The sequence below is a fragment of the Euprymna scolopes genome, chromosome 46 (assembly GCF_053919585.1).
Source record: "Euprymna scolopes isolate OS-2025 chromosome 46, ASM5391958v1, whole genome shotgun sequence".
Lineage (NCBI taxonomy): Eukaryota > Metazoa > Mollusca > Cephalopoda > Sepiida > Sepiolidae > Euprymna > Euprymna scolopes.
In genome coordinates, this window is record NC_136527.1 from 101,436,869 (window position 1) to 101,458,236 (window position 21,368).

The 21,368-nt window shown below is 38.3% G+C and overlaps 1 protein-coding gene across 2 annotated transcripts in view; it reads left to right on the forward strand.

The window, feature by feature from the left end:
* Nucleotides 1–21,368, forward strand: part of LOC145271204 (INO80 complex subunit B-like) — a 141,302-nt gene that overhangs the window by 32,401 nt on the left and 87,533 nt on the right. The window contains exon 3 of one of the 2 annotated variants that reach the window (XM_080126769.1): nucleotides 15,481–15,567. The exons of the other annotated variant lie outside the window; for it this stretch is intronic. Within the exon in view, the coding sequence (XP_079982895.1) occupies nucleotides 15,481–15,567 (87 nt within the window). The remainder of the gene's footprint in view (nucleotides 1–15,480; nucleotides 15,568–21,368) is intronic. 2 annotated transcript variants of the gene reach the window in all.

Genomic DNA, 21,368 nt, shown 5'->3' on the forward strand with positions numbered 1-21,368 from the left:
TTATTGGTCTTGGGTTTTTTTTTCTAGCTCTCATTGCCATGTTGTACGAGATTACGCAGTTAGGTTTGTAGTTACTATTATTGTTGCTGTTATATTCAATTTTTCTGTTGTATCCTCATCTCCTACGGGCCTCATTGTAGTATTCCTTGTTTTTTTTCAAAAATATTCTCATTCTTGGAAAGTTTTGAGACTCTTTTAGAAATGTTGAGGATCAGTGCATTCTTCATGCATTTTGGATGGTTTGATCGGTAATCTATGTTGAAATTGTTTTGGTTTGTGGTAGGGTTCGTGTGTGCTATTGTTTAGGTTGATAGTCTGAACTTAATTTCCTCCAGAAAAGGTGTTTGGTTCTTTCCTCATTAGTTCACAATCTAACCTCAAAGATGGGCAGTTTTACGGGCCTCACTTCCAGACAGAGCAATGTACAAGGAGTCACTTGACTTGATCATAAACAGGAAATCCTGAATTTTATTTTGACTTCCTGTTCATTTAAGAAGTGGTATTGCTGCTTTCTGGTGTTTCTTTAAGTTGGCTCAAAAGAAAAAAAAAAAAAAAATTTTCAGGACTCCCTAGTTTTTGATACCAACATATGGCGAAAGTTTGAAAAAAATCTGAGAGGTAAGGGTGTCAAAGATGTTTTTTTCTGGATGACTTGAGATGGAATTACCCGTATATGATTCACTCCTAAACTGATTAACTGATCATTTAAATATTGAACCAGTGTTATTTAAGCCATTTTTCACATAACGTTTCGTTTTTCTGTTTCTTTTTTACTTCGCTGATCCACCCCCGACCACACACCCCAAAACACCTGGGTACCCACCGATTTTTTAAAAATTTTAATATCGAAACAGGCTTATTTAAGCCATTTTTCACATGTTCGTTTTTCTGTTTTCATCGTTCGTTTGCCTTACGTTATTTTTTTTGTGTTTTTTTTCCTGCTTAAGTGTTAATGTTGTTTTCTTTTTTTACTTCGCTTATAACAAACAAACCTACGTTGTCATTGTCGTCACGCTCGACGACTTCCGGGTGTGCACCTGTCAGTTTTGTTCTTACTTAAATAAATTCAAACATCTTTCACTAACTCATTCTGGCTGGCCGATTTTATTTTCAAACTTCGCCTCAGGGCTTCCGGTTCGATCCTATCCCCCCCCCCTGGGTTCTTTTTTATTTAACACCACGCACACCTTCAAACACCCGGGCAACGCCAGGTACCCCCGCTAGTAATAAAATAAAACATGTATGTATGTATGCGTATGTGTGTGTGTGTGTGTGTGTGTGTGTGTGAAAATATTTAACTGACAAACTTTTAAACAATTGGTTGCATAACATTGAAATAAACAGAAAAATAATCATACGCCAAGGATGGTTTATAATAAATAAACTCTTTGTTTGGATGACTAATGCGTACAGAAATATGTTGGCAAGTTGAAATGTAAAATGTTCATTCAACTTGCCAACATATTTCTACTTCTTTTCTGTGCATGCCCAAATTGAATTCATTTCTTCAAATCGCTTAATGTTATATCTTTCTTACCTATCTCGATAGCTACATCAGTAGGCAACGAAGTTGAAGTGTTAAAGGTTTTTGTTTCGATTCTAGCTGATGGCACCCAAGTCATTTTTTTTAAAAACTTTTAAATCAGTATATATATCAGGTACAATAGAGAATTGGCTCTAATAATATGAAATCTGCATTAATTAAAATATATTTAAACATATTTTATGACCTGACAAAGCGGGTGTCCCTGCTATTTTTTTGTTTTTTTTTAATAAAACTTATTTTTTAACTTTTAAAAAATTAAATCTTTATTTTTTTTCTCTCCTACAACCAATGAAAAAGCTTGTTTACCTAATTTAAAAATAATAATTTAAATATTGTTTTTTTTACCAAGCTAATAAAGTTGTTTTTTGAATCTAACATTAAAATTTTTTTTACTCTTAGTTTAATTACAAGAAAACATTGACGAAATGCCTTTTTTTTTTTTCACATAGGCATCACCACTTATCAAGGCCAAGAGGCCACTCGAGGATAAGGGTTAAAGAGTGTACAGTAGAAATTGGACAATATAGTAATCGTTAGTAATGGAAATTCGGTAAATTTGTTAACAAGTAGAACGGCTCATTAAGAACTTGTTTACATTGGACTTGAAGACAACCATATTGTAGTCAGCCGGAAAGCAGGAAAGTGGAAGATAATTCCACAGGCGTGCAGTTCTAAGAAAGAAACTTTGTTTATGGAATCTACGTTTAGGTTTAGGCACAGATAAAGAGTGGGGGAATTATTGATAGTGTTTACAGCTAGACGGGTGTTTTTTGTGAAAGTTTGGCGAGGGGAGACCATAGATTGAAGCTCAGTCGAACACTTTCCATGAGAATAACGATACATCACAGACAAACTCGCAACATCTCTTCTGTGAGATAGAGGTTGCAAGGAAAAGAAAAGGACATCTCCTACGAGGCTACGAAGTCTATTTTGAACTCTATCAAGGCAGGACAAGTCCTTTCTAGCAGCTCCTGCCCATATGTGGCAATAGTATTCCATCCTTGGACGTACCTAGCTCTTATATAGATAGAGAATTGCATCAGCAGTGAGATATCTACTGGATCGATAGAAGGATCCCACCATTTTTCCAGCAGCCTCGACAACGGATTTAATGTACGTGTTCCATTTAAGATCAGGAGTAAGGTCAAGCCCAGAAACTTGTTAAAACATGAGGCTTCCTCAAGACTAGAGCCATTCATTTCAACCCAGTCAGCCATAGTGTATCGATGGAGAGGTACGTCTGGGAACTTATTATATTTCATCTTTATCTTAAAATTTTATCTTTCATTGTCGGGTACACGGGCGGGTTCGTGAACAATCTGAGTGAGGTCATAAGCAATGGAGAAATCATGACAGAACCTCCCCTCATCATCGGTCTTGTTTGAGTGGGTCAACCATTCCACGTTGTGAACATTGAAGTCTCCACATACGTGAATGTTAGCTGAAGTATAAGCAAATAGGATGTAGTCAATTTTCTCAGATATGCATTTAAAGATAGTAACTCTGCTGTTGTGGGGGGTGATAGAGAGTAAATATAAATGTAGTAGTGTGAGCTAGTGCAACCCGGAAGCACATATAGGGTAAGTTAGGATCTTCTCTGGAGAGGTCCCTACCACATTGAAAGCCATCTTTAATATAGGCACATATTCCATACCCATGGCGATCTTGGGGGTCAGATTTGGAAGTTAGGTTAGAGTATCCTTTAATTGCGAACTCTTTTAAGGAAATAGTCTGTCCAATGCCAGTTTTGCTTAAAAATAAAAGGTCAGGTTTAGTCTCCTGTAATTGGGTTTCAACCTCTGGAAGTTAAGAATGTAGACCCCTGATGTTGGAGAAGTGGACATGGTAGTGGGGGTCTGCATTGGAAGTTGGAGATCCGGGTTTAATCGTGTATTTTTTCTTGAAACTTGTCATGATGAAATTTTGGAATTTGTGGACTAGGTCGTCAGATTTGCTTAGAGCAGAACAGAGAGGGGAAACTAAGAGAGAAAAAGAAATGAATTTTTTTTTTTTTTGTAGAATATGATAAGGTAAAGCCGTAACAATTACCCACTAATATGGCATCGAGAGGCCCCACCAGAAGCTACTGCATGGTCCAGAATCTATTCACCAAATGGCAATACAGCAGCCCCAGTACTTTGTGTCTGCTGATAGGACAGCCGCCTTAGTGGTTAATCCAAGGTTTGGGTCCCTGACTATCAGGCGGATAACGTCAGCCCAGATAAAACGTTTACCTCCAGCTCCCTTACTAGTGACATGGCTACAAGGATAGACATAGAAACAGAAAATTTCCACCATCTCTATCAAAATACTGCCAACCTAGAATACAGCTTTTTCTTCTCACTTTGTCAGAAAAATCACTCACTTAAAAATTAGGACTGAGGGACAAATAAAGAGAAGCGAGAGTAATGGGAGCTGCCGATAACGCATCCACATTGCATTGTCTACTCTTCATTAAAAAAAAAAAAAATTATTAAGTATTGTACTTAATAAAAGTCCAATTGGCTTGTTTAAGGGAAAGTATGGTGATAGATTTCCCTCTCATGAACTGAAAATGAATAAAATTACCTAATCTTATTTTTGTAATCAGCTTGGGAGATTTAATAAACAATATTTATGGACGAGAAAACGTTAGCATTAAATAAAACAATCAGAAAATAAATATATGAAATCAAATACTGAAATAAAATGTAGTTAATTAATATTTGAATCTAAAGATAAAAAGATTAATATAGAAGTCACTTATCTCGGAAAAAGAGATCCGTCTCCAGAATGCAAACTGTTGAAAATGTTTTAGTTTTAAAAACATCAGCGTTCCAAAGATTTTTTTTTTTTTTTTAAATTAACCGTTAAAAGAAAAGCATGTAATGTTATTTTGTTTATGACATAAATCATATCCTGCTACTGTTCAGAAATATAATCTGGAATGCAATCTGTTATTCTGGAATTAAATCAGAGTACTGAAAAAAAATTAATGTGAATTATGTCTCAACCACTAATAGCTTTGGCTGCAGATACATTGAGAGCATTGCCATGGCTGTTGCAAGGAAGGTGGGCTCTCTCTATCATGCTAGAAAATTACTTGCACCTGAAAGTATCCTGTACCTCTACAAGGCTACCATTTACCTATGTATGGAGTATTGCTGTCACATTTGGGCTGGTGCAACTGCTACTAGTCTCTCGCTCCTGGACAGGGTTCAAAAGAGAGTCGCCAACCTGATAGGTCCTGAACTGTCATCTAAGCTTCAGTCTCTGTCCCACTGATGAAATGTTGCATCCCTCTGCCTGTTCTAAAGTATTTTAATGGTAGATGCTCTGATGAACTACAAGCCCTTGTACCTCCTCGACGTAAATACCCTCGACAAACTCGGCAAGCAGCGAAGTTTCACCTCTACACAGTAGAGATCCCTAGATAAAAGAAAGCCTTCTATTCTGAGAGTTTCTTCCCCAGGAGTGCTAGACTTTGGAACTCCCTTCCAGGTTCATGTTTTCCCAACTCTACTGACATGCAGAAATTCAAGTGTAATGTGAATAGACATCTTGCTGCTCGACTCCCTACATAGTATCCCTGCAAGTTATGTCCCCGATAGTAGCCTCCTATATCAAAGTGGCACTGTGCCTTGTTTTGGGGGGAAAATGGAATTTTAACAAAAAAATTATTTTAATGTAACGTTAGAATTATAAAACAAACACTGTTCCGTTGGTCTACTTCCTAGTTGCATGCAAAATGGTAGCCTTCAAACCCAATGTAAGCAAGTTCTTGTTGAGTCATCCCCATAAATAATCAATTTCTACCCAATTTACACCATTAACAATTAATAAACTACCACATTTCATTCATTAACCCTTATCCTCAAGTGGCCTTTGGGCCTTGATAAGTGGTGACTACTAAGTCGAAAAAAAAAAAAATCAGTCATTATTTTGATCAGGAATTTATAGAAAGAGTAGTGTGAAAAGTTAAACAAACTGTGTCCATGGTATTATTATTCCATGAATAATTGGGCTCCTGTATACTGGTGGTGGTAGGAGTAGATATATGAATTCGAGTTAAAATGTCTGCAACCTTTTCTTTGACAGTGTTAGTTGGGAGAAACAGCTTCCCCAGAGAAAATGTAAGAAATTTTAAAAGAAAATGAAATGAATGTATATTTTCTGGAAGTACACATGAGGATTTGAACAAGGTGTCTGACAGAACAGATTAGCATATTAAGTCTTCGGCTTTAAACTTATAATATCTGATGAGAGAGGTGAAAGTCGACTTTATTGTATAGATAAACACAACATAATTAAAAGACAAAAACGAATGCGTTCAACTAAATATTACAAAATAATAGATTAAAAATTAAAAAAAAAAAAAAATGGTTGTCATTTTGACCACAAAAGTAGAAATTCTTAAATAAAAGGGGAGACATTCATTCATGAGTCGTATCTTCCACTTGGTGCAGATTGCAAACCCACATAACTTATTTTTTGCCATTCATTCCGATCCAGGGCAAGTTGGTTGATGGACGCCCAACTGTTGAGAGATGTCCAATCTAAAACATTTTTTCTCCAATTTCTCCTTGGCTTTCCTCTGCCTTTGTTGACAGGCCAGTGGTTGATCGTTTGACATGGCCAAAAAGTTTTACTTTTGATTTTATCAAATAGAGGGGGCAGTGAAGCAGTTTTGCTGGAGGATGGAATCCATGTGACCTGTTTTTCACCATTCCTTCCGATCCAGGGCAAGTTGGTTGATGGACGCCCAACTGTTGAGAGATGTCCAATCTAAAACATTTTTTCTCCAATTTCTCCTTGGCTTTCCTCTGCCTTTGTTGACAGGCCAGTGGTTGATCGTTTGACATGGCCAAAAAGTTTTACTTTTGATTTTATCAAATAGAGGGGGCAGTGAAGCAGTTTTGCTGGAGGATGGAATCCATGTGACCTGTTTTTCACCATTCCTTCCGATCCAGGGCAAGTTGGTTGATGGACGCCCAACTGTTGAGAGATGTCCAATCTAAAACATTTTTTCTCCAATTTCTCCTTGGCTTTCCTCTGCCTTTGTTGACAGGCCAGTGGTTGATCGTTTGACATGGCCAAAAAGTTTTACTTTTGATTTTATCAAATAGAGGGGGCAGTGAAGCAGTTTTGCTGGAGGATGGAATCCATGTGACCTGTTTTTCACCATTCCTTCCGATCCAGGGCAAGTTGGTTGATGGACGCCCAATTATTAAAAGATGCCCAATCGGAAACATTTTCTCTCCACCTTCTCCTTGGCTTTACCTCTACCTCTCCAGTTGCATCTTCTGCTCCCAGTGTGGATTTTGAACCCACGTGATCTATTTTTCACCATTCCTTCCGATCCAGGGCAAGTTGGTTGATGAACGCCCAACTGTTGAGAGATGTCCGATCAGAAACATTTTCTCTCCAATTTCTCATTGGCTTTCCTCTTTTGCCGTCTAACATACCCTCAAATCATAACTTTGACGTGCCAGTGATTGATCGTTTGACATGGGCAAAAAGTTTAAGGGTTTTACTGTTGATTTTATCAAATAGAGGGGGTAGGGAAGTAGTTTGACAGAAAGTAGATATTGTTTTCTTTTCTTGATCAGGCGATGTCCCGTAATGAAATGCATTACGTGATTTTGAAATGCCTCAATGTGATTGGTCAGTTATTTAGTCATGTGATACAATCAAGGCCAAACATATAACATATATGGAAGGACATAAATTAAATAAACGTTTACTTTAACGGTTATCGGCACCCTTTTTTGATTTTAGAATGGTGCTGTGTTTTTGGAAAGCCGCCCAACCCAGTTCGATTCTCTGGGTGTTTTTTTTTTTTATGTAGGCATCACCACTTATCAAGGCCCAGGGCCACTCGAGGATAAGGGTTAAAAAGTGTACAGTAGTCAATTGGACAATATAGTAATTGTCAGTAATGCAAATTCAATAAATTTGTTAATTTAAGGTGAACGGCTTATCAAGAACTTGTTTACATTGGACTTGAAGACAACCATATTGTAGTCAGCTGGAAAGCAGGAAAACCGAAGACAGTTCCACAGGCGTGCAGTTCTAAGAAAGAAGCTTTGTTCACGGAATCTACGTTTAGGTTTAGGTACAGATAATGAGTGGGGGGAATTATTGATAGTGTTTTCAGCTAGATGAGTGTTTCTTGTGAAAGTTTGGCGAGAGGGGGGACCATAGATTGAAGCTCAGTCGAGCACTTGCCATGAAAATAGCGATAAAGCAAACTCGCTACATCTCTTCTATGAGAAAGAGGTTGCAGGGAAGAAAAAAGGACATCTCCTAGGAGGCTGCGAAGTCTATTTTGAATTCTATCAAGGCAGGATGTCCTTTCTAGCAGCTCCTGCCCAGTTTTAATGTTGTCTCCTAATCACTGGCATAAATAAATGAATTGGATGACTAAGGAAGGCAACAACGATAATCACACGAAAACTAACATCGAAGGAAGATTAAAAATAACTGCAAATATCTAGATAAACTGGCGTCGATTGCAATATACCAAAGGATAATAAAATAAGATGCATATTAGATACATTTGAAGCCAAAACAACGCATTATTACAAAATAAACAGATATTTATTTTGTTGAAATTTATATTTGACTAGCAAAAGTACTCGTCGTTGACTGGGTTCAAAAACAGCCTACAGAAAATGGACTCTGATTTATGAAAGTATAAGTTATGAAAAGGAAGGGTTGTAAAGAGATAGCTTCGAATTTGGGGGTATCAAAACCAAAGCAAAATATGATGAAAGTAAAAATAAAATAGATAAACCCCATAATTTATTATACCATACCTGTTCACACTGAAACACTTCTCACAATATTCTGTGGATCTATATTAAAAAACCATGTTAAACTTTGTGACATATTTCTGTTCTCTGGATGTCAGGCGCGAACAAACACCCCACAATTTTATTATACTATATTTCTTCAAACTAAAACATAATTATCAAAGTATACTTACGTAGATAGATATGAAAAGTCTTTATTAAAGTTTGTGCCTATTTCCATTCTATGGAGGCCAGGCGCGAACGAAGACCCCACAATTTTATTATACCATCTCTGTTTAAGTTAAAACATTTATCAAAATATTATTATGTACATCTATATCAAAAACCCTTGTAAACGTTTTTGTTTTAATTTTAAAATTTTTTTATTTCCATACTTTGTGGACCAGGTGCATACGCAGACCCCACAATTTTAATGAATCATCACTATGCCAGATCAAACATACCCATTCCTGTGTCTCGATACATCTTCTATTATTATATGTGATCAGTTTTCTATAATAATCAACCATATAGGAGCCTATTCGTGACCGGACACACACAGACGTTCAGCTTTATATTAAAGATGACCAAATCTAGGCCTTTTACAGGTATCACCTACATGCTAGGCGTTTTACAAGTATCCTTACCAGTGACATATTCCTATATGGTAGGCCTTTTACAGATATCACCTTGCTTCCATGACCAATACCTATATGCTAAGCCTTTTACAGGTAGTACCTTCCTCTGATGACCAATTCCTATATGCTAGGCCTTTTACGGGTATCACCTTGCTTTCATAACCAATTCCTATATGCTGGGCCTTTTACAGGTGTCACCTCCCGCTGATGACCTATTCCTATATTTTAGGCCTTTTACAGGTGTCACCTTACTTTGATGTCCAATTCCTATATGGTAGGCATTTATGGTTATCACCTGTCTTTCAAAATCAAGTCTTTAATGCTAGGCCTTTTACAGGTATCACCTTGCTTCCATGACCAATTCCTATATGCTAAGCCTTTTACAGGTAGCCGTTTTCTCTGATGAATAATTCTTAATGCTAGGCCTTTTACAAGTATCACCTTGCTTTGATGTCCAATTCCTATATGGCAGTCCTTTTACAGGTATCACCTTGCTTTGATGTCCAATTCCTATATGGCAGGCCTTTTACAGGTATCACCTTGCTTTGATGTCCAATTCCCATATGGTAGGCCTTTTACAGGTATCACCTTGCTTTTGTAACAATTGCCATATGCTAGACCTTTTACAAGTATCACCTTCCTCTGATGACCTATTCCTATATTCTAGGCCTTTTACGGGTATCACCTTGCTTTCATGACCAATTCCTATATGCTAGGCCTTTTACAGGAATCACCTTGCTTTCATAACCAATTCCTATATGCTAGGCCTTTTACGGGTATCATTTTGCTTTCATGACCAATTCCTATATGCTAGGCCTTTTACAGGAATCACCTTCCTCTAATAACCTATTCATATATTCTAGGCCTTTTACGGGTATCACCTTGCTTCCATAACCAATTCCTATATGCTAGGCCTTTTACAGGAATCACCTTCCTCTGATGACCTATTCCTATATTCTCGGCCTTTTACGGGTATCACCTTGCTTCCATAACCAATTTCTATATGCTAGGCCTTTTACAGGAATCACCTTCCTCTGATGACCTATTCCTATATTCTAGGCCTTTTACAGGTATCACCTTGCTTCCATAACCAATTCCTATATGCTAGGCCTTTTACAGGTATCACCTTCCTCTGATGACCTATTCCTATATTCTCGGCCTTTTACAGGTATCACCTTGCTTCCATAACCAATTCCTATATGCTAGGCCTTTTACAAGTATCACTTTCCTCTGATGACCAATTCCTATATTCTAGGCTTTTTACAGGAATCACCTTCCTCTGATGACCTATTCCTATATTCTAGGCCTTTTACAGGAATAACCTTGCTTTCATAACCAATTCCTATATGCTAAGCCTTTTACAGGAATCACCTTGCTTTCATAACAATTCCTATATTCTAGGCCTTTTACGGGTATCACCTTGCTTTCATAACAATTTCTATATGCTAGGGCTTTTACGTGTATCATTTTGCTCCCATGACCAATTCCTATATGCTAGGCCTTTTACAGGTATCACTTTGCATTGATAACCTGTTCCTGTATTCTAGGCCTTTTACAGGAATCACCTTGCTTTCATAACCAATTCCTATATGCTAGGCCTTTTACAGGAATAACATTCCTCTGATGACCTATTCCTATATTCTAGGCCTTTTATGGGTATCACCTTTCTTTCATGACCAATTCCTATATGCTAGGCCTTTTACAAGTATCACCTTCCTCTGATGACCTATTCCTATATTCTAGGCCTTTTACGTGTATCATTTTGCTTCCATGACCAATTCCTATATGCTAGGCCTTTTACGGGTATCACCTTGCTTTCATAACCAATTCCTATATGCTAGGCCTTTTACAGGAATCACCTTGCTTTCATAACCAATTCCTATATGCTATACCTTTTACAAGTATCACCTTCCTCTGTGGGCCTATTCCTATATTCTAGGCCTTTTACAGGTATCACCTTGCTTTCATGACCAATTCCTATATTCTAGGCCTTTTACAGGTATCACCTTCCTCTGATGACCTATTCCTATATTCTAGGCCTTTTACGGGTATCACCTTGCTTTGATGACCTATTCCTATATTGTAGGCCTTTTACAGGTATCACCTTCCTCTGATGACCTATTCCTATATTCTAGGCCTTTTACAGGTATCACCTTGCTTTGATGACCTATTCCTATATTCTAGGCCTTTTACGTGTATCACCTTGCTTTCAAAACCAATTCCTATATGCTAGGCCTTTGCAGGTATCACCTTGCTTTCATGACCAATTCCTATATGCTAGTCCTTTTACAAGTATCACCTTGCTTTCATAACCAATTCCTATATGCTAGGCCTTTTACGGGTGTCACCTTGCTTTCATAACCAATTCCTATATGCTAGGCCTTTTACGTGTATCATCTTGCTTTCATAACCAATTCCTATATGCTAGGCCTTTTACAAGTATCACCTTCCTCTGATTACCTATTCCTATATTCTAGGCCTTTTACGTGTATCACCTTGCTTTCATGACCAATTCCTATATGCTAGGCCTTTTACAGGTATCACCTTGCTTTGATGACCTATTCCTATATTCTAGGCCTTTTACAGGTATCACCTTCCTCTGATGACCTATTCCTATATTCTAGGCCTATTACGGGTATCACCTTGCTTTCATGACCAATTCCTATATGCTAGGTCTTTTACAGGTATCACCTTGCTTTCATAACCAATTCCTATATGCTAGGCCTTTTACGGGTACCATTTTGCTTTCATAACCAATTCCTATATTCTAGGCCTTTTACAGGTATCAGCTTCCTCTGATGACCTATTCCTATATTCTAGGCCTTTTACGGGTATCACCTTGCTTTCATGACCAATTCCTATATGTGAGGCCTTTTACGGGTATCACCTTGCTTTCATAATCAATTCCTATATGCTAGGCCTTTTACGTGTATCACCTTGCTTTCCTGACCAATTCCTATATGCTAGACCTTTTACGGGTGTCACCTTGCTTTCATAAGCAATTCCTATATGCTAGGCCTTTTACAAGTATCACCTTGCTTTCATAACCAATTCCTATATGCTAGGCTTTTTACAGGTATCACCTTGCTTTCATGACCAATTTCTATATGCTAGGCCTTTTACAGGAATCACCTTCCTCTGATGACCTATTCCTATATTGTAGGCCTTTTACGGGTATTGCCTTGCTTTCATAACCAATTCCTATATTCTAGGCCTTTTACAGGTATCACCTTGCTTTCATGACCTATTCCTGTATTCTAGGCCTTTTACAGGAATCACCTTGCTTTCATGACCAATTTCTATATGCTAGGCCTTTTACAGGAATCACCTTCCTCTGATGACCGATTGCTATATTGAGGGTGTTTTACGGGTATCACCTTGCTTTCATAACCAATTCCTATATTCTAGGCCTTTTACGGGTATCACCTTGCTTTCATGATCAATTCCTATATGCTAGGCCTTTTACAGGTATCACCTTGCTTTCATAACCAATTCCTATATGCTAAGCCTTTTACGGGTGTCACCTTGCTTTCATAAGCAATTCCTATATGCTAGGCCTTTTACAAGTATCACCTTGCTTTCATAACCAATTCCTATATTCTAGGCCTTTTACAGGTATCACCTTGCTTTGATGACCTATTCCTATATTCTAGGCCTTTTACAGGTATCACCTTCCTCTGATGACCTATTCCTATATTCTAGGCCTTTTACGGGTATCACCTTGCTTTCATGACCAATTCCTATATGCTAGGCCTTTTACGTGTATCACCTTGCTTTCAAAACCAATTCCTATATGCTAGGCCTTTGCAGGTATCACCTTGCTTTCATGACCAATTCCTATATGCTAGTCCTTTTACAAGTATCACCTTGCTTTCAAAACCAATTCCTATATGCTAGGCCTTTTACGGGTGTCACCTTGCTTTCATAACCAATTCCTATATGCTAGGCCTTTTACGGGTATCACCTTGCTTTCCTGACCAATTCCTATATGCTAGGCCTTTTACGGGTATCACCTTGCTTTCATAACCAATTCCTATATGCTAGGCCTTTTACGGGTATCACCTTGCTTTCATGACCAATTCCTATATGCTAGTCCTTTTACGGGTATCACCTTGCTTTCCTGACCTATTCCTATATGCTAGGCCTTTTACGGGTATCACCTTGCTTTCATGACCAATTCCTATATGCTAGGCCTTTTATGTGTATCACCTTGCTTTCATAACCAATTCCTATATGCTAGGCCTTTTACAGGAATCACCTTCCTCTGATGACCAATTCCTATATTCTAGGCCTTTTACGTGTATCACCTTTCTTTCATGACCAATTCCTATATGCTAGGCCTTTTACAAGTATCACCTTTCTTTCATACCAATTCCTATATGCTAGGCCTTTTACGTGTATCATTTTGTTTCTATGACCAATTCCCATATGCTAGGCCTTTTACAGGTATCACCTTTCTTTGATGACTTATTCCTATATTCTAGGCCTTTTACGGGTGTCATCTTGCTTTGATGTCCAATTCCTATATTCTAGGCCTTTTACAGGTATCACCTTCCTCTGATGACCTATTCCTATATTCTAGGCCTTTTACGTGTATCACCTTGCTTTCATGACCAATTCTTATATGCTAGGCCTTTTACGTGTATCATTTTCCTTCTATGACCAATTCCCATATGCTAGGCCTTTTACAGGTATCACCTTTCTTTGATGACTTATTCCTATATTCTAGGCCTTTTACGGGTGTCATCTTGCTTTCATGACCAATTCTTATATGCTAGGCCTTTTACGTGTATCATTTTCCTTCTATGACCAATTCCCATATGCTAGGCCTTTTACAGGTATCACCTTTCTTTGATGACTTATTCCTATATTCTAGGCCTTTTACGGGTATCACCTTGCTTTCATGACCAATTCTTATATGCTAGGCCTTTTACGTGTATCATTTTGCTTCTATGACCAATTCCCATATGCTAGGCCTTTTACAGGTATCACCTTTCTTTGATGACCTATTCCTATATTGTAGGCCTTTTACGGGTGTCATCTTGCTTTGATGTCCAATTCCTATATTCTAGGCCTTATACAGGTATCACCTTCCTCTGATGACCTATTCCTATATTCTAGGCCTTTTACGTGTATCACCTTGCTTTCATGACCAATTCTTATATGCTAGGCCTTTTACGTGTATCATTTTGCTTCTGTGACCAATTCCCATATGCTAGGCCTTTTACAGGTATCACCTTTCTTTGATGACCTATTCCTATATTGTAGGCCTTTTACGGGTGTCATCTTGCTTTGATGTCCAATTCCTATATTCTAGGCCTTATACAGGTATCACCTTCCTCTGATGACCTATTCCTATATTCTAGGCCTTTAACGTGTATCACCTTGCTTTCATGACCAATTCTTATATGCTAGGCCTTTTACGTGTATCATTTGGCTTCTATGACCAATTCCCATATGCTAGGCCTTTTACAGGTATCACCTTTCTTTGATGACCTATTCCTATATTGTAGGCCTTTTACGGGTGTCATCTTGCTTTGATGTCCAATTCCTATATTCTAGGCCTTTTACAGGTATCACCTTCCTCTGATGACCTATTCCTATATTCTAGGCCTTTTACGGGTATCACCTTGCTTTCATGACCAATTCCTAGATGCTAGGCCTTTTACTGGTATCACCTTGCTTTCATAACCAATTCCTATATTCTAGGCCTTTTACAGGTATCACCTTCCTCTGATGACCTATTCCTATATTCTAGGCCTTTTACGGGTATCACCTTGCTTTCATGACCAATTCTTATATGCTAGGCCTTTTACGTGTATCATTTGGCTTCTATGACCAATTCCCATATGCTAGGCCTTTTACAGGTATCACCTTTCTTTGATGACCTATTCCTATATTGTAGGCCTTTTACGGGTGTCATCTTGCTTTGATGTCCAATTCCTATATTCTAGGCCTTTTACAGGTATCACCTTCCTCTGATGACCTATTCCTATATTCTAGGCCTTTTACGGGTATCACCTTGCTTTCATGACCAATTCCTAGATGCTAGGCCTTTTACTGGTATCACCTTGCTTTCATAACCAATTCCTATATTCTAGGCCTTTTACAGGTATCACCTTCCTCTGATGACCTATTCCTATATTCTAGGCCTTTTACGGGTATCACCTTGCTTTCATGACCAATTCTTATATGCTAGGCCTTTTACGTGTATCATTTTGCTTCTATGACCAATTCCCATATGCTAGGCCTTTTACAGGTATCACCTTTCTTTGATGACCTATTCCTATATTGTAGGCCTTTTACGGGTGTCATCTTGCTTTGATGTCCAATTCCTATATTCTAGGCCTTTTACAGGTATCACCTTCCTCTGATGACCTATTCCTATATTCTAGGCCTTTTACGTGTATCACCTTGCTTTCATGACCAATTCCTATATGCTAGGCCTTTTACGGGTATCACCTTGCTTTCATAACCAATTCCTATATGTTTTTACAATCCAGCCCATTTCCACGTGTTTCAGGTTTGTACTGAAAGAAGAGAGTGATCCTCCCGCGGCTGCTTTTCCCTTAAACACCCCAGCATCTTCCTTCAATTCCCGCACTGTCAAGTAAGCATTTTCTTTTTCCTTTTGGGGAAGAAAAGAAGGCTCCCCCCCACCCTACCATGGCCATGTTTTTAATTTTTTTATTTTTTATGGCCTAACGTTCACAGGGAACATGAGTTGGAACAGTTAAATTGAGAGCATTTCCAGGACCGCTGTGGAGAAGGTAGGCTCTCTCTACCATGCTTGAAAGCTACTAACGCCAGAAATTGTTGTCATATTTGTGCTGGTTCATCTGCTACCAGTCTCTTACTCCTGGACAGGGTTCAAAAGAGAGTCGCCAACCTGATAGATCCTGAACTGTCCTCTAGGCTTCAACCTTTATCCCATCGATGAAATGTTGCATCTCTCTGCCTGTTCTACAAGTACTTTAATGGTGAATGCTCTGACGAACTGCAAGCACCTGTACCTCTTTGACGTAAATACCTTCGACGAACCCGATAAGCAGCTAAATCCCACCCCTACGCAGTGGAGATCCGTAGATGTAGGAGAGCTTTCTACTCCAATAGTTTCTTCCCCAGAGCTGCTAGACTTTGGAATTTCTTTTCTGGGTCCCTGTTTCCCCAACTGTACTGACATGCAGGAGTTCAAGTGCAATATGAACAAACATCTTGCTGCCCAACTCCCTACATAGTACCCCTGTAGCTTTTGTCCCTGATACATAAAGTGGCAATGTGCCTTGTTTGGGGTGAAAATGTAATAAAAAGAATGAAAAAAAAAATTGTTTTATTCTATTTGCATAGGAACACATTGAAGACTTGATTCCCTACTCGTACTTGTAGCTGCTATCATCCCGCTTGGATGTAGCAATTTCAACAGTCCTGGGTTAGCTTGCAGGAAATGACTAACCACTTCCAATTTCAGCACCTGTGACCAACTAATTATCGGCTTGATTGTACTGCTAGATTATCCCTAATTCTTATCGGCCAGGTCTTCAGTTGCCTACCAATACGTGTCAGCCAGGCAGAGAAGGGGGAAGAGAGGACCTTGCGAACGAGCTCTCCCTTTGGTCGATAAGCTGCATGTCCAAACCGCTGGAGATGTCGCTAAAGGTGCGGTTGGTAGGGTGTGTAGGTTCACTCCAGACGAAATTCACCTAGATAATGTGGGTTTCTTTGTTTATCTTGGCTTTACTTTGTCACCAACTGGACAGGCAGCTGATGAGATTGGACAGCGAATCGGAGCTGTATGGCCCGCATTTTTCCGTCTCAACCAGTCTCTGTGGTCCTGATGGAAAATACGATGCAGACGCATCTCTAAGAGGACCTTGCGAATGAGCTCTCTCTTTGCTCAATAGGCTGCATGTCCGAATCACTGGAGATATCCTTTGAGAAGAACGGACAATAAGAAGCGTAGGTTTACTCTAGATGGAATTCACTGAGATAATGTGGGTTCCTTTTTTTTTTTTTTTTTTTTACACAGTGATCACCACTTATCAAGGCCCGGAAGCCACTCAGGGATAAGGGTTATTGCAAGTACATTACGTTAGTGAGGAGATTTGATAAAGTGTTTAATTAGGGGGGGGCGGTTCATTAGGAATTTGTTAACATTAGACTTGAAGACATCCAAGTTGTAGTCCGGAGGGAAGCAGGCAGACGGAACAGAGTTCCACAGGCGTGCAGTTCTAAGAAAGAAGCTTTGTTCATGAAATCCGCGTTTTGATTTAGGCACAGATATAGAGTGGAGGAAATTTTTCACAGTGGATTCAGCTAGACGGGTGTTTTTCGTGAAAGATTGGCGAGGGGAGGACCAGAGATTGGAGTTCAGATGAACACCTGCCATGAAAATAACGATAAAACAAGGATAGGCTCGCAACGTCTCTTCTGTGTCTGTCTTGGCTATCACGCCGTCTGCACAAGCAGTGGCTGAGTTTGGTTGGCGAATGGGAGCAGTATGATCTGCATTCTTTTATGTCAACCATTCTCTGTGGTTCCGATGGGAAATATGTTTGGACATGAAGGGACACATCGTATCATGCAACAATGAAAATCATCCTTCTCTATGTGAAACCTGTCCTGTGAAAGTGTCAGAATTTCATAAACTGGAAGTTTTTTTTTTTTTTACACAGGCATCACCACATTATCAAGACCAAGAGTGTTATATATTCGTTATCATCGAGGTTATCCTTGAGGGGTATCAAATTGAGCTTTCGTTACATTTGAATATGTTATCATCGAGTTCTTCATTTAGGGGCACTTTTTAAATCATTGAGGGGCACTTTTTACGTTTGGGTGTATACACTGTATAACATCAAAGATTCCGTGTGTGTATGATTGTCTCTAATATAAATGGTTGTGTGTTTGATTATCATAAAGGGAATCGTGTGTGTGACATGTAATTTCTGAACCTACCTCTGCTTCTTCTCGCTGTTGAACCATCTGGAAATTTCTCATCCTGGAGGGAGACTTGATACCTGTTTGACGAAGATTTATCACTCCAAGACGATGAAATGGTTTTATAGTTTTTTATTTCACTTTCCCCAGAGGTTCTGCAGAAGTGGAAGTGAAATCGGCTTGTGTGGGTTCTTCTTCACACACGTCAGCGTTCGTCTCCCCCCTCCCCAGTTAAGAGGGGGAGACAACGGAAAAACCATCCGTCTTCTTCAAAGCCCAAATCAAATCTCCAGATCTAGCCAACCACGTCACACATACGTAATTTGGTCAGCTGACCTTTGGTTCTGGTAAACGTGTCTACCTCCACGTTTACTCACCTCTCTCTCTCTCTCTCCCTCTCTCTCTGTAACAAGAGGCCACTCGAGGGTAAGGGTTAAAAAGTGTACAGTAGAAATTGGACAATATAGTAATGAAAATTCAGTAAATTTGTTAACTTATATGGAACGGCTCATCAAGAACTTGTTTACGTTAGACTTGGACACAACCATATTGTAGTCAGCTGGAAAGCAGGAAAACGGTAGACAATTCCACAGGGTGCAGTTCTAAAAAAGAAGCTTTGTTCATGGAATCTACGTTTAAGTTTGGGCACAGATAAAGAGTGGGGAGAATTATTGATAGTGTTTTCAGCTAGACGAGTGTTTCTTGTGAAAGTTTGTCGAGGGTGGACCATAGACTGAAGCTCAGTCAAACACTTTCCATGAAAATAACGATACAAACTCGTAACATCTCTTCTGTGAGATAGAGGTTGCAGGGAAGAGAAAAGGACATCTCCTACGAGGCTACGAAGTCTATTTTGAACTCTATCAAGGCAGGACACGATTCTCTTTGCAGCATTCTGCATTGTTGCCATGGAGATCATGTTCCAGTTTCCAATCTGCATCGAAGACTAAACCTACGACTCCCTTACTGTCTTCGTTGGTTGAAACAATGCATATGACATTTATAGCGTATAAGTAAAATTATAACGTGAATTTTTAGAGTTTGATTAATTTGCATATTTCGATGACGGCCATCTTGAATTTATAATGCGCTTGACCATCTGTTTATGTAAAATTGTCATTTTCTTTACTGAATTTATTGTGTATTTATTGTGTTGTCTTATATTGCAAATAAAATCGTTTTACATGTAGTATCACCTACTTTTATAGATGCTAGACTTGTTGCAGTTTTGTGACAGCCATTCCACGAGGATTAAAACCAAAATAAAAGATATTGAAGAATAAAATTTTCTCTTCTTTGGTCTCCCCAGAAGATTCCAGATCACCTTCTCTGAATGGTGTTGCGTTGGAGGACATGGAGTCGTTTGTGTATCTTGGTTCCATCATGGTTTTATCTGGGCAGGGTGTTGCAGAAGTTGACCGATGAGTTTGGACTGCTAGATTTGCTTTGGTGCATTTCTAGTGGTCCTTATGGGGGCGTAGGAAGATTTCAATAAAGACAGAGATGTATATATATATTATTCCTTAATTGGAATTCATTTTTCTGAGATGAGCATTATATATTAATTTATTTTTATTTCGGACTATTAGTCTCATCTTTATTAGTTGTTGTTTTTTTGATCTTTTTATTGGTTCACAACGTTTCGGCCAACTTCCTCTGGCCTTCGTCAGGTGGTAACCGCGACGGATAGGAACTTCGAATCTCCTAACTGCATTCTCAGCCATCACTGCCATCCGTAGTTGTTGTCGTCTCACCACATTTTGACCAATTAACCTCTGGCACGCTTTGGGTGGGATTGAAACCGCTATCTTCAGACATTGCTCATCTGGAACCGTAGAGATTCAACGTCTCTATCAACTGCGCCATGGGCCCCGAAGGGCGATCAAGGTTGGATTCTTTGATCTTATAAGATCAAAGAATCCAACCTTGATCTTGATTTATAAGATCAAAGAATCCAACCTTGATCGCCCTTTGGGGCCCGTGACGCAGTTGATAGAGACGTTGAATCTCTATGGTTCCAGATGAACATTGTCTGAAGATAGCGGTTTCAATCCCACCCAAAGCGTACCAGAGGTTAATTGGTCAAAATGTGGTGAGACGACAACAACTACGGATGGCAGTGATGGCTGAGAATGCAGTTAGGAGATTCGAAGTTCCTATCCGTCGCGGTTACCACCTGACGAAGGCCAAAGGAAGTTGGCCGAAACGTTGTGAACCAATAAAAAGATCAAAAAAACAACAACTAATAAAGATGAGACTAATAGTCCGAAATAAGAATAAATTAATATAGAGACAGAGATGTATATTTACCAATCTGACATTTGGTCGATCCTTGGAAACTATAAGTTTTTTTCCAATGATTTCTTCTGCCACACCTTGCGTTGCCAATGAGACAATAGAGCAGGTCGATTTGCAACTTTTTCAGAAAATCAACATATATATTATACACACACACACTAGATTCAACCACCCTGATGAGTCGTAGACGACGAAACATGTGTCAGTCAATAATTATATTTTAAAAAGAATATATATACCGCTCCTCATTAGGGCAGGTCGATTTGCAACTTTTTTCAGAAAATCAACATGGCGGCACTGGTGATGATAGTTGGGATTTGATGTGATAAGAACAGATACCAAAAATTAGATTCCCATCTTGAACAGAAAATTGAGCATTTAATTTTTAAAATCATGTAGAAAAATGCTGAAAAATCCTTCTTTTTCATAGCATTTTACACAACACTGACTTTGAAATTTCACTATTTTTTATGAAATATTCAATTAAAATTGATATATTTATATGAAATACATTGAAAGAAAAATAAATTCATGAATTATAATTTTAATTATGAATCACAACTAATAAAATATCTCAACTTTCACTGCATTGATTAAACAAAAATTGTAAAAAAAAAGCTAATTAGCAACTAAGTCTTTTAAATTTCACAATTCAAAAAGATATGTGGAGATGTATTACACAATATAACAACGTGATACAAGTTACAGAACCATGTATTTTAATTTTTTATTAAATGCAATAATATAAACTTATATTAGAACTAAATTTTTCTGTATAATTTCCTTTCGAGGAAAATGAAGGGTCTAATTTGCTGGCACGATGACTTTGTAATAATGTGTCTATGTCTTGCTTCCTGCCCATATACAACTTTTTGAGAAAAATCAATCAAATTTGACCAGTGTGTGGCTGCAAAATTGATAGCAGTAATCTTTTCATTTTTTTTTTTTTTTTTTTTTTTTTTTTTTTTTTAAGTTGTTCACTATTTCTGGAAAAAACACAAACAAAAAAGCAAAACAATTATTTGAAAACACTTACTTTTTATATTTTTGCGATGTAATATGAATAAAACTAACTATCGTTTGGGTAAATTAAGAAAACTAATAAAATTTAATGGATAAATATTTATTTACCTAATGGACAAAATCGTTTGAATGCCCTCTTCTCTCACATCCAAT